Source organism: Myxocyprinus asiaticus, chromosome 10 (assembly GCF_019703515.2).
Source record: "Myxocyprinus asiaticus isolate MX2 ecotype Aquarium Trade chromosome 10, UBuf_Myxa_2, whole genome shotgun sequence".
In the NCBI taxonomy this organism is placed as follows: Eukaryota; Metazoa; Chordata; class Actinopteri; order Cypriniformes; family Catostomidae; genus Myxocyprinus; species Myxocyprinus asiaticus.
In genome coordinates this window covers 4,535,325-4,547,658 of record NC_059353.1, presented here as the reverse complement: position 1 = coordinate 4,547,658, position 12,334 = coordinate 4,535,325, and the positions used below count along the sequence as shown (strand labels likewise).

The window sequence follows — 12,334 nt, the reverse complement described above, 5'->3', positions numbered from 1 at the left end:
CAGTGGCCTTCAGCTCATCTGCATTTTTTGGTCTCTTGTTTCTCATTTTCCTCTTGACAATACCCCATAGATTCTCTATGGGGTTCAGGTCTGGTGAGTTTGCTGGCCAGTCAAGCACACCAACACCATGGTCATTTAACCAACTTTTGGTGCTTTTGGCAGTGTGGGCAGGTGCCAAATCCTGCTGGAAAATGAAATCAGCATCTTTAAAAAGCTGGTCAGCAGAAGGAAGCATGAAGTGCTCCAAAATTTCTTGGTAAACGGGTGCAGTGACTTTGGTTTTCAAAAAACACAATGGACCAACACCAGCAGATGACATTGCACCCCAAATCATCACAGACTGTGGAAACTTAACACTGGACTTCAAGCAACTTGGGCTATGAGCTTCTCCACCCTTCCTCCAGACTCTAGGGCCTTGGTTTCCAAATGAAATACAAAACTTGCTCTCATCTGAAAAGAGGACTTTGGAACACTGGGCAACAGTCCAGTTCTTCTTCTCCTTAGCCCAGGTAAGACGCCTCTGACGTTGTCTGTGGTTCAGGAGTGACTTAACAAGAGGAATACGACAACTGTAGCCAAATATCTTGACATGTCTGTGTGTGGTGGCTCTTGATGCCTTGACCCCAGCCTCAGTCCATTCCTTGTGAAGTTCACCCAAATTCTTGAATCGATTTTGCTTGACAATCCTCATAAAGCTGCGGTTCTCTCGGTTGGTTGTGCATCTTTTTCCTCCACACTTTTTCCTTCCACTCAACTTTCTGTTAACATGCTTGGATACAGCACTCTGTGAACAGCCAGCTTCTTTGGCAATGAGTGTTTATGGCTTACCCTCCTTGTGAAGGGTGTCAATGATTGTCTTCTGGACAACTGTCAGATCAGCAGTCTTCCCCATGATTGTGTAGCCTAGTGAACCAAACTGAGAGACCATTTTGAAGGCTCAAGAAACCCTTGCAGGTGTTTTGAGTTGGTTAGCTGATTGGCATGTCACCATATTCTAATTTTTTGAGATAGTGAATTGGTGGGTTTTTGTTAAATGTGAGCCAAAATCATCACAATTAAAAGAACCAAAGACTCAAACTACTTCAGTCTGTGTGCATTGAATTTATTTAATACACGAGTTTCACAATTTGAGTTGAATTACTGAAATAAATGAACTTTTCCATGACATTCTAATATATTGAGATGCACCTGTATTTGCAGATGGTATTTGATAGAAGTTATATTGATATTTGCCTTTATATCATTAGACGAAACTGTTCAAAGTTACAGAGAACTGTGTAGGAGAGATAGAGAGAGAATGAAACACTTTAAACATCATGTGCTCCGGCATGTCTGTCCTGGCTCTGATATGCAAGACTATCTATTAATGTAGTAACACGATGGCACATAATGACAAAACGAACTGATGGCTTCTTTTCATGCAAGCAGGCGATTCTCTGTGTCCTTGCGGCTTGAGAAACTAAAAATTTATCGGCCTCTGCAATATATCGTTCGACCACTAGTTGTGTTGGGGGATGACTAGTGTTCTGGGTTATGTTGGGGTGTGTGTGATGTGTTGGGTTATACTTATGTATAATGGGTGTGTTGGGTTATATTAGGAAATCAAATTTAGTCTTAATGTAGTCTTATAAACATCTTTGACTAATGAGAAACACAATAAAAATATCTTCGACTACACATCCACCCACACCTCAAAGGAGGCCAAACAAAAGTGCAAAATGGATTTGCTGTTCAATATTAGGAACCATCAAAGTAAAGAAATGAAAAGAAAAGAAAAGGAAAGAAAAGAAAAGAAAAGAAAAGAGGCCTCTAGCAGTCTGTCTCTCGTGTTACAGGAGCACAGATGGCCTGGTGGACATATTCCCTGATTTCTGCAGTCCCAGTGTAAACAAATGCCAACCTGTTCATAGACCGCTCTGGATACTAACAGCAGCTCAGACATGTTCAACTGTTTATAGAGATTATGTGGTTTCCTTCTCTGAAGGATAGCAAGGGCAAATCAACACTGGTCCTTTCCAGACTAGATCACAGGAAACTATAAGAATCACAGGAAGGAAAACAGCTTGCGTGGCATTAAAAAGAAGCTGCTACTGAAAATGAGCGACCTGAATGGCATCTCAAGTACCAGAGTTACACAATGATTGTTCCTCTATACTGAGCACTCAAACATGATTTACTAAAGTCTGCATTGACTCACACAGCCAAAATAAACTTGAGTACAGTTCCACAATGCTGTAAGCTAAAACTAATTCTGACTCTGCAAAGGCTATTTGCACAGATTTCTAGCTCAAACTGTCCCTCAATCCAGAAATCATCTTGTTTTTAAAGAAAGTGTAACTTTTTTCACAGATCTCATAGCCTATGTGAAAACAGCTTCACCTCTGAAATACAGTCATGCAGCACAAATGGGCTTTCAACACCCAAAGCCCCACTGCAGTCTTACAACAAGAGTTGTGACATTTTCACACTCTTATGAGAATGTTGGGGGAAATGAGGCACAGCTCAGACTTTGTGTGCATGCCAATGCAAAGTAATACAATCACAAAAACACTTCATCTAATAACAGTGAGACTGTCATAATTCAAGCAATAAGAATTTTCCTCATGCAACATGATCACAAGAGAAGTCAGAATGTTGTTTCTTAAAGTTCCAGTAACCTGACATCGGCCCCATAATACCGAATTATGCCCCATCAGACATTTCTGCATGGGTTAAAGCATGTTTACCTTCTCCTCTGGTGCGGCCAGAAGTATGATGTGTCAGTTGTGTGGGGGACCCAGTTTCTCTTCCCACCTTGAAACCAGGAAGTTTTTACATTTGCATTATAATAGATGAGTGTGAATAGGAGATTTCATTTTTCCTCAAAGATTACATTTTTTCTCCACTGACGGTTAGGTTAAGGGTTGGGATTTGGGGGTATTCTCTGTATTATATCCTTTACAGCTAAAAACAACTTCACATCTCGCTTTTGCATTTCACCCGGAAACTGGAGCTCACATGTGCGCATACATTCAAAAACACTTCCCGCTTTGGCCACTGGAGGCAGTGCTTCAAATTTTGATAAGCACAAGAAAAGTCAACCTACTGTTTTCAAAATTCATTGTGAGATCAGTGTGCATCATGCACTCTCATTTGTCTTCTCTCATTTCCTCTCAAAGCAAAACCCCTCCTTGTACATTACCTTAAACCCACACAACTGATCCTCTTTTCGGGGGTAAATAGAGAAACTACCACCAAACTGCTGAGGAATTCCAAGCAGCCACAGAGTTGATCAAAACAGACCATATTTAAAAAAAAACTGTTGTTGAGTTGTTTTAGGTAACAATTAGGTCTTTAGCTAATTGATGTATTGTTTTGAACATTGAAACAAATCTTAGCTTCTGAGGTTTTACCCTTAGACATTTCAGAAAAGACACATTCAAAATTAAAGAAAATCTGAAGTGTCTCAGACACCACTATCAGTCTGGAAATCACTAGTGTGAACCATTGTGCTGTTAGCAAAAGCCTGGCGAACACCCAAAGATTGAGCATCAGCATTTTCACAGATTCACATGCATTATTCACAAGAAAAATGTAGCTCTACAGGAATCCACAAAATTTCCATAGTATACAGCAATGCATTTACATTCAGTGTCCACACTAAGCTAGAAATATGGAGACATTCATACATACATACAGTACAGACAGACAAACAGACAGACAGACAGACGTCTGGTCACAGGTGCTACTCATTTTCATGGCAGCATGGATGCTGTAAACAGGTGTCTGCCACCACACACTAAAAACCACACTTGTTCATTTAACACAACTGTTTAAACACTAACAAATGAACAAACAGACACAGGCACACACAGTTCTATTTAGCTAATAACCCCCTCACACTCTGACACTAAGTAAATCATTCAGCCTTTTCGTTAATCTCAAACTAATCTCAGCCAGAGGAACCGGTGGTCTTCGAACTCAGTGCACTACCAACTAAACTTTTTAGAAGTTAAGGAAGTTTGAACATTAAACGGATATCAGTTTGAGTTTGCTCAGAAGTTACAAGTCTGACTCTAGAATATGGTGCTTTGTCCTTTCCCTTTAAACCGGTCCATAAAGGAGCCCTGAGTTCGCATAATCAGTGACAAGAATGATTCAGCGATGGCATTTTCCCCCCAAACATTACATTTTTCCTCCACCGATGGTTTGGTTTGTATAAAATATTTAATATTTTACACTGTATTATAGCCTGTACAGTTGAAAACAGCTCATTTCACAACTTGCTTTTGGTGCCCCTCCTTAGAATTTACAGCTGGGTGCACATGCCCATACGCCCAACAACAATTACCACTTTGGCCACTGGGGGCAGTGTTTCGAATTTAGGTAAGCACAGACCAATTTCAGCTAAAGAAAAGTCAACCAGGGCTGCAAAAAATTTCAGAGAAAAAATATTTCTAGTTTATTTAATTGTTCATCTTTCCTTCCTAGCAACGTGCATACCTTTGTAAATAGTCGAATATTGTGTAGAAAAAAGATGCTTTCTCACGCTTTTTATCACACATAAGTGGGGCTTTATAAATGAAAATATATACAGTAGCTGCCTTTTAGGAAGGGGGTCCCTTGCAAGGGGATCATCATATTTGGGGGTCTATGGCATCAAAAAGTTTAAAAACCCCTGCAAAAGTTTGAAAAATGGTTCTTGGAATGGAAAAGAAGAGGTCCTTTGCTGAACCAGTGATGCTGTATAGAACCACTGATGAACCTTTATTTTGTGTGTTGTCTGTGTGGCATTGCTCTTTGAATTATATCAGTGAGAAAAGCCATTGTCCATTGGTAGTTTGTCGCATCACGCTAGTATTGTTAACTTGGCTGTCTACGTAAGCAGCCTCTTCAAGCACCATGCCTTCCCCCACATGCCGCAACTCAATACCATCGACTACAGACTGGGCTGTGAGTTTATTGGGACTAATCACCCTCAGGACATACAATTACTCACGTTTCACCATTCAACAAGAGGTGTATATAACCTAATAGACCATTAGAATCATCTTTTTATGTTCTTATAGCGGAGAAAGTAGTATTACAACTGTTTGAAAATGAGAGGGGCACAGGTGCATGATGAGCGCCAGATGAACGGGTGTGAAGCGCGCATCTGATCACACTCCCGATTATCCAATGATCTCGTTTAGTGTAATCGCAATAATCAGCGACAACAAATTCTACTCACATTCTTTTATCGGTGGGCTGGAGCTGCCGGTGCATCGCCAGAGAGAATCCAAAGAGGCTGCCCGGATGACCATTCTTCATGAGGACGTTTTGTGTGTCCAGGTTAAATGCACTTGCAGAAGTCCATAAGAGTAATGGAAAAATCCACAGGTTTACAGAGAGCCCCTCCTGAAAGTGCTCCATTTCATGTAATGAATGTGGTTGTATGCCCTTGTTTGCGGTAGTTCCCGCTGCACTGAGACTAAGAGGACAGAAGCTATGATCCGTACTGCACTGCGCTGAGAGAGAGAGAGAGAGAGAGAGAGAGAGAGAGAGAGAGAGAGAGAGAGAGAGAGAGAGAGAGAGAGAGAGAGAGAGAGAGACTCAAGGGCCCCTCCTCCCACTGCTGTCCCCTCGTGCTCTGCGTCATTCACAGAGATGGACGAGTCTCACCCCATCTGAGTTTATGCACACCCAGTACATTCTTTCATTGATTGCTAACCTTTTCATTGTGTTAGCCAGGATTTTGAACTTTTACGATTGTTAAAAAAAAAACTTTGTTTCTTTAGGTCCGATGTGGTTGTCAAGGAAATAGCAAATACTGATATGACTGAAATATGGATTAAAGGTGCTTGTGCCATCGCGAGAGCAGCAGGCATCGATCCCGCGCTGTCCATATGGGCAGTCGATGATGTGTGAATCGAACAATCTGATCTTGATAAACCAGCACTAGTCAAGACACTGGTGTAAGTTTACAGTGTTTAAACAATTACATGTTTTGTGAAATTAAAGGTGAACTATACCAAATAGCATTAAATTACTGAATAAATAATAATAATAATAATAATAATAAACGTATTGTTTGAACATATACTCAAAAATAATTCCTGCAAAAGTACGATTCAAACAAATGGTTCAAATTCGATTAGCCTAATTTAAATATGCGTAACATTGCTAAATATAAAAATTACTGTAATTCCAAAACAAATGTAGGGTACACTACAACAGGGCTATAGGAACCCCTTAAAGGAATATTCTAGGTTAAATACAAGTTAAGACCCAAACATACTTTACGCAAGTACGTGAACGCAGACACAGCTTGCTACGCAAGCTCGATTTCACGTGTCGTTGAGTTGTGAAATGTGTCAGCGCTCAATTCATAACCCATTATTAACTGCATTCTCAGAGTTGCCGCAGGGGGCGCTAGAGCAGATTTTCTTCTTTCAATCAACAACTGTTATGGCGGACTCGGACAGCAATTTGAGTTGAATCTTTTCGAAAAATACATTCGACTTTTTGTCCCCATTCCATTCAAATGAACTTGTTTTTTCTCCATGACTCTCCCCACTCCCCACTCCTCAATTATCGACTCATCTACCACATCCGGGCTGCATCCGAAAACGTAGGCAGCTGACTTGCCGCCTAATAAGTTAATGGCTTAACTGACAACTGTTTTGAATGAAAGGAACTCTTAAGAAAACTGGTCCCCGAACAGTTTGAAAAGCACCTTAATTTCATCCTGCCTCCATATACAGCCTCCGAAGGCAGCATTTTTCTGGTTTCGGACACAGCACTGGTTTGCCCCCTTGTGGTCTGAGGTTTGTAACCGCCAGAGCAACACAAGAGTGCACGTAATGTATGTACAATGGGACCACGCATTGGCCATGCGTTGGCCAAGCGCTCGCGTCTGCGTTTGCATATTTGCGTGAAGTATGTTTCGGCCTTTAAATTCAGTTGACAGCATTTGTGGCATAATGTTGATTACCACAAAAATTTATTTCGTCTCGTCCATCGTTTTCTTTAAAAAAACAAAAATTGAGGTTACAGTGTGACACTTCCAATGGAAGTCAATAGGGACAATCCATAAAAATTAAAATACTAGCTGTTTCAAAAGAATAGCCACAAGACATGATTTTAGTGTGATAAAATCGCTTTCTAATCTTTTCTGTGTTAAGTTACATCCAATTTTACAACTTCTTGCCATGACGACATAATGCTGTTAACCCTGTAATCCTGGTAAACGCTGATTTATACCACTTTACAGCTCAAATAATACACAAGTTTTAACAGAATATTTAAAATGATAAGCTTCACATTTCTGTGTTTAAACCCTTCAAAAATTGGCCCCATTCCCTTCCATTATAAGTGCCTCACAGTAACCTAAATTTTTTATTTTCAATTTTTTTTTAAAGAGCAGCTATTATGGTTTTTCAAATATTACTTTTCATGTAGTGTGTTATATAGCTGTTTGTGAATGTAAAAATGTCTGCAAAGTTTCAAAAATCAAAGTGCATGACAAATGGAATTATTGACTCCCAAAAGAAAGAACCGATTCTGAACACCTAAAACGAGTCATTAGTAATTCCAGACTTACTTCCTGTACTAACCTACGTAATTTGGTAACAAAAAACCCGCCTCTGGTCTTCACTGGCTGCTCGCAAACAGCTTTGACCCGCCCTCAAACACTACAAACACTGCGGAAGACAAATCCCAACAGACTGGGACATCTGACCAATCAGAACAGAGTAGGCTTTCTGAAAGGAGGAGTTTAGAATGAATCCTTTAGAACGGATCATTGAACGAGTCGTTTTTGACACTGGAAAAAAAAGGTAATGCTGCAATTTAAATTATGAGCAAATTAAAATGTTTTTTGACCTTGGATGCATGTAAATCGATTGTATGAGACCTTTAAAACAAAATTAGGCATGTTTAAATATCATAATAGGTGCTCTTTAAAGGAAACAAAAAAAAGGAGGGACGAGTTGAAATTATTTTTTGTGGTAATCAACATTATGCCACAAATGCTGTCGATTGAGCTTAACTTGTACTGAACCCGGAGTATTCCTTTAAATCTCCAAAAATGACTCTGCATTTATAAACATAGATAATATATAAATAAATTATAGTTTAAAGGCATTTGCTCCTCCACCACTAAATACCCGTCAGTGTGTGATGCACTTCAGCCTGTATAGATAATTCTAGATCTATTTTTGGCAGGGACATTTCTGAGCATGTGATTCTGAGCCTATCAACAAATTTGAATACATTAACTTTAAATTGGAATATGTTAATTACACAAAACACAAAAAATAACAATAAATTAACTATTAATAACTATACAACTTAACAATAAATGACTATAAATAACAATAAATAATTATATACCAAAAAATGAAATCAAAATAAAAAATATAATAATAAATATAGTTGCAAGCAGCAATTATGGGGCCAAGCACCAAAATGGTAAGCACTGCACCATAGTAAGCACAACACATTGCATATATATGACATTCAAAGTAACCCCACGCTACTTCACATGTCACTTCATGACAGTTTCAAACCTTTCCATTCCAGAATTCAGCACACAATCCACTGCACCACACTGCCACAACGTAGTCAGCCGCCAAAGGGACATACCAAGCTGTGAATCAGCACACCTAAGCACAGTGGTCACCACAGTCAGCTTCGTATTGACATTCCAAATTAAGACTACAAAAATGTTGCTGAGATAATGTTTTTGGTACATCAAAGTGGTTTCAGTTGAATCAGGAATTACTCAGTAAAGCAAGACTTACATTATAGTAAGTAAAACATGAAGACTCAAAGGTCAACTGAAGTACAATTTTTAAAATCATCATTTGGTGGAATTGAACTCACATTCTTTTCCCTGTTGTGTACAGTGCTGGAACGGCTGGGAAGGATCCACTGTCGTTATACAGTATGAGAGTGGCCTCTACTGACAGATTCATCCATAACTGTCCCGAAGTAATTTTATTTAACAAAACAAGCTCCAACTGCTAGGGGGAACCTGCACAAAAGGAAATGAAACACGCATCCCGGTCCTCGGATGGTCAAGAGTCAATTCACTCGGAGGCCGCATAATGTATATCCCATGATATACACAGTCCGCCAACTTTATAAAAGACATCTTTGTGTGGCATGTAGATATTTTGCGGTCATCCGTTCATTGTAAAAGTGATCTTCCGTCAATGCAAAAGTTTCTTTAAGGAAAAGTATTAATCCACAAAACAAAACAAACTCCAACCACTCGGCGGAGCCAACACAAAAGGAAACAAAAATGGCACCCAGCTTCCTCCGAAAGCCAGAGTATGTACAGTGAGTCAATCCACTCACAAGAAAAACACCCAATGGTTACTCACCCATTGTTTCAATAAAAGACATTGCCTGATTGGGACATGTAAATACTTTGCTGCCGTCCTTGGTGTTTATTCTCAGTCTGGCTGGAAACATCATAGCAAAAGTGATCTTCTGCTGAGGTAAGAGATTCTTGCATTCCCTAAACCGATCGCGTTTCTCTTTTGTCGAGTTCGCAAAGTCCGGGAACAAGAAAATATTGTAATTCTTCCAAGAAAGCTTTCCTTTGCTCCTCACCTGGCGCAACACGAGATCTTTATAGGATGATCTCAAAAATTTGGCCAGAATCGTTCGGGGCCTTCCTCCATCAGCAGATCTGTGAGCTGGGACTCTGTGAGCTCGCTCGATTTCCAGTTTGTGGCCTGTTATGTTGAGCAGACTCGGGAAAAGCTCCTCTAGGAATTTCACCATATCTCTGCCCTCCTCATGCTCAGGAATTCCAACAATTCGAATGTTATTCCTTTCTATTCTCAAGATCTTCAAGCTTTTCAAGAACACGTTCCAAATCAACTTTGGTTGTGGGCGGATTAGCGGCTAATTCCCTCTCTGATGACTCCAAATAATCGATTCGTTTTTCAACATTTGTCATTCTTGTGACTAGCTCAGAGAATTTTTTTTCCATCGCCATAATCGATCGATGTATTACAGCGAGATCCTCCAAGTCCGCAAGTACCTTCGTCAACATCACAGACATGTTGGACAGTTGACGCTGGATTCCTTCTCCCGCCACGCCATCCAAATCGAGTCCGCGGTCCACGTTGTCATTATAGGGTATTGTTTGTAGAATTTTGAGGAAAATAATGAATTTAATCAATTTTGGAATAAGGTTGTAACATAACAAAATGTGGAAAAAGTGAAGCGCTGTGAATACTTTCCAGATGCATTGTAACAACAGAAAGAACCGTGGCTGGTCGTTTACATATCTCAGTCGCTTCACATGCAGCAGGCGATTGTTTGCACCCTCAAGGAATAATTGGCCAAACTGGAAAATGTTAATAAAGATAATTAAAAAGTTAGAATATCAGCCGATTTATCGGCATCTGCGATATATCGGTCGACCACTTGTCCAGAGCACTAACTACTGCACCACACAATCGGCAAGTCTGACTGATGCCAAAGAGACATTCTAAGTTGAGAGTACATAACGGTCCTAATAAAATATTGTTGCAGCTAAAAAGTTTTAAATTGAAGCAGGAATTATGCAGTGAAGTATTTGTTGTAAGCACAACATGGAGACTTAGAGGTCAACAGAAGTACAAATTTTAAAAACATTCTTTGCTAGACTTGAACTCACAACTTTTAAACAATAGTCCAATGCTTTAACCACTAGGCCATTCAATTGACACAATTAAGTTATGCCAAAGAGACATTCCAAGCTGCGAGTCCAAACGATTTCTGAAAAAATGTTGTTATAACCAAGTGAATTTGAATTCAAGCAGGAATTATGCAATGTAGTCCAGCCTATGGAGTGGTAAACACAACAGAAAGACTCAGAGGTCAACAGAAGTATAATTTTTAAAAACATTCTTTGCTGGACTTAAACTCATAACTTTGTGAGCCACAGCCCAATGCTCAACCACCATACCACTCAATTATCACATGTCAACCATGGTAAAGTGACATCTAGAGTTTAGAGTCAGCACACAAGCATGGGTTATCTTTTGAACTAGTGGTTCCCAATAGAGACCTGCAGGGATGGATTTTTCAGTCCCACTCCCGTGAGATTCTGTCCCGCTCCCGCAAAAAATGTATCTTATGTTCTCCCGCTCCTGCCCACAACTTTTACGTTTTGTCCCGCTCCCGCCTGAAAAAGCCCGCAGGTAAAAGTATACGTGGATTTGCTTCTGCCTGCTCCTCTGATATCATACAGTTTTTTAAAAAGCAAACACAAACACCACAGACATCGTCAGCTGAAAAAGAGGATGAAGCATCAGTAAAAACTTCCTCAAGCTTGAGGCAGCTGCAGTCCGCACCTGAATGTTCATCTGACCCAGGCAGACTACTCAGGTTTTGTCAATAGCAGTTATTTAGGCTGAAAACAGTACCAACTACAAATATACTACAGCTTACTTCGTGAATGAATTAATTTATATGTATTGCTTTTTTTAATGTCTTCTGTTAAAGTAGCTCTTTTAACATAGGATGATAGCTGATAATATCAATATTAGTCTCAGTTAAATATAACTATAGGGCTGCTCGTCTGCAATGTGCTAACACTGACAAAAGCAGCTTAGTTAAGTCAAGTGTATAAGTCAAGCCCCAGATGCTGTTTTGGATATTTCTTTTAAACTTAAATAATAATTGAAAGAGAATTGGAATGTATTTGTGAGCTTATTTGTAGTGCATCAAGATTACATAAATGTATGTATTTATATTAAACATGTTGTATTATGAAGATTAAAATAAGGTTTGTATTGAGGTCACATTTTATTTTAGGTGTCTTTAAATACGATATACTTACATTAAAATTTCTGTCTCCAATGTCTTAAATATGGAGCATGCCAGAAAGAGTCACGAATGAGCCACCGTCCCTGCGCCTGTAAATCGTTTTTTTATTTTAATTTTTTTAATTTTAGTTGTTGTTGGTGCTCTTGTGCAGTAGTTGAATAATTTATTTATTTTTAGATATTTTATTTTTAGATATTTCTATTTTGCAGGAGTCCCGTGAATAATTGTATTCTCCTGCAGTCTTCAGTGTCTTACCGCCCGCCCCCGCACTCAACAAGCAAAACTTGTCGCGCACCAAACTCTGTTGCTTCGGGTCCCACGGGTCCCACGGGTCCCGTGGTAGTTTTGCGGGAGTGCAGGCCTCTAGTTCCCAACTCTGTTCTAGTTCCCAACCCTGTTCCTGGTGGCCCCCTAACATTACACAATTTGGAGATCTCCCTAATGAAACACACCTGAATCAACTCGTGCTTTCGTTAGTGGAGACTCCAAGACCTGAACTGGGTGTGTCAGAAAAGGGAGATATACAAAATGTGCAGAGTTTGGG

General features: G+C 39.7%; 1 protein-coding gene across 2 annotated transcripts in view; it reads right to left on the bottom strand.

Moving 5' to 3' along the window:
- LOC127446826 (integrin alpha-6-like) overlaps positions 1–5,467 on the bottom strand; it is a 55,123-nt gene extending 49,656 nt beyond the window's left edge. For both annotated transcript variants that reach the window (XM_051708091.1, XM_051708092.1), the window contains exon 1: positions 5,210–5,467. In XM_051708091.1, coding sequence (XP_051564051.1) covers positions 5,210–5,391 — 182 coding nt within the window. In that variant the 5' untranslated portion in view covers positions 5,392–5,467. The remainder of the gene's footprint in view (positions 1–5,209) is intronic.
- Positions 5,468–12,334: the final 6,867 nt, after the last annotated feature.